General features: G+C 33.0%; 1 protein-coding gene across 1 annotated transcript; it reads right to left on the minus strand.

The window, feature by feature from the left end:
* Positions 1-908, minus strand: LOC106755198 (disease resistance protein RLM3-like; the record flags this gene model as incomplete). Its single annotated transcript, XM_014637311.2, is given in 2 exon segments — positions 1-126; positions 409-908. Coding segments are annotated over 2 exon segments (590 nt in total), but the record flags the coding sequence as incomplete, so codon positions are not given.
* Positions 909-2195: the final 1287 nt, after the last annotated feature.

A 2195-nucleotide genomic window follows, 5' to 3' on the forward strand; every position in this document is an offset into this window, starting at 1 on the left:
CTTATCCATGACTCCAAAGTAGCAATTTTTTCATCGATTCCAACAAGTCCTTTTGGGTTAACTTGGGGTTTATTCAACCTCTTCACCACAAGATCGACAATTTCTTTAACCACCTCAGCATCATTTCTATACGACACAAAGAGACATGAAGTGTGTGTTAAAATCAATGTCGTTTATTGGTTCAATTAGTTGTGTGTGACAATGTATTTGGTTGTGAAATTATTATCTATATGTTGATCTGTTCGCAATGAATTATTCATAGGAAAGGATTATAAGGGAATTTTCCATATATAATGTTCGTTCAAACATGCAGCACTAGGTTTTGCAATTTAAGAAATATGTTATTATAACAACATGCCTATAGCTACAAAAACAACCAGGGAACAACTATGGAAAAAAAGTGCTTACCTAAATTTGGACGATTCAATTCCAGATAAATCAGCAGATGTTTTCAAAGCATCTTTCCACATCTGCACCTTTGTCGTATAGTTTAGTCGATGGTTAGCAAATGCATTTTCGTAACTTCCAGATTGATGTCTTACATCTGTTGGTGCCACTTTGTAGAAAACGGGAATGACAATCCGTTCATATTTCTCTTTACATTCAACTATTTTCACAACTTCATCTAAACACCAACGAGAAGAAGCATAGTCTGGTGAGAAGATAATCAACGAAATGGCTGATCTTTCAATCGCTGTGACAAGTGATGGCCATATTTCTTCTCCCCTCTCAAGTTTATCATCTACAAAGCCATTTATTTTCTTCATGTCAAATACCTCTGTCAGATGGCTAAGAAACCCGTCACGGATTTCCTTGCCTCTAAAGCTTACAAAAACATCGTACTTTATTTCAGGAACATTGCTGTCTGACATGGTTTCTCCTCTTCACCTTTCTGTTTTTGAATTAACAACTAGAACACAACGAAAAACAACACAGGTGAGAAATAAAGAAGGAAAAAAGAGATAACTGAAGAGAATGGTGTTGAATAAGGTGGCTTAAATAGACTTATATCAAGTTCGAGGTTTCTCGGCAGCATCGTATAGAGCTTGCAAATGGAATTATTTTAAATCCAGTTGCATTGTTAAATCGCTTCTACCATCAGTTCACATACACCAACCTGCTTTTTATAAGATTTTAGGTTTTTTTTACATATCTAGGAAAACTTGGTTCAATAATTACAAAAATAGACAAATTTGAAAACATTTAGGAGAATAGGCAAGTCAGTTAGTCCCATGACTTTAAATGGAGAACTAGTACACCCCATATGACTTTTGCTCGACTTTTAATGTAAAAAATCTCAATAAAAAGTTGTTTTTGAGGCAATGACTTTCAATTTCGAAAATATAATTAGTAATTGATTATTTTGTTCTTGTAATCGATTACTCGCAAGTTAGTCCGATAGTCCAATTTCATTAAAAAAATTCAAATATGCATCGCAACACAGTTTGGTCAAAGTTGACCAAGATTTAATACAACTCGACTTATATTGATATAGGTAAGTCTATATTGATATATTGATATAGCTTAGCCTATATTGCTACCTTCCTATATTGATATAGTTGACCTAAGGTATATAACTCGATTGAGATATGAAACAACTTGGAATTCAGTCCCTTTTCATATTAAAATCAACCCTACACTACAATCCATCATCAACCCATTTTGTGTAAAAAGAAAAAATTAGCTCGTTTGCATGTAATATTAGACTTTCTATGACAGAAAAAAAGAAGAAAATAGGCAAGTCAGCTAGCCCGCCCAATAATTGGCCAAACCAGGTTTTAAAGGTCTTGGCCGAGCTGTATCAGACCTTGGTCGAGTTTTCGGGCTGTGTTTGTTAAGAAATTATGCACAATTCCTCTTAATCAGATTTGTGAGAGAAATATATAAACGTAGAATAATGAAATTGAACTTTTAAATTATACTGTAAAATATTATTGATAAAGAAAAGTTTAGAAACAAATCTCTCTCTTAACTTATATCTTCTCTACTTATTGGAATGATGTTACAAAGGAAACATAATATGTATTTATAAGTGTACAAAAGAAATATTATCCATCCACTTCGGCTTCCTATCTTTTAACTTTTCTAAAATATGGTTGGTTTTTTCTTTTGTGAAAAACAAGAGTTTAAGCTTCCTTAATTTTCTCTCAAATGAAGGATGTGATTCTTGTTTTGTTTAGTTGACCAATTCCAAC

The sequence above is a fragment of the Vigna radiata genome, unplaced genomic scaffold (genome assembly GCF_000741045.1).
Source record: "Vigna radiata var. radiata cultivar VC1973A unplaced genomic scaffold, Vradiata_ver6 scaffold_264, whole genome shotgun sequence".
In the NCBI taxonomy this organism is placed as follows: Eukaryota; Viridiplantae; Streptophyta; class Magnoliopsida; order Fabales; family Fabaceae; genus Vigna; species Vigna radiata.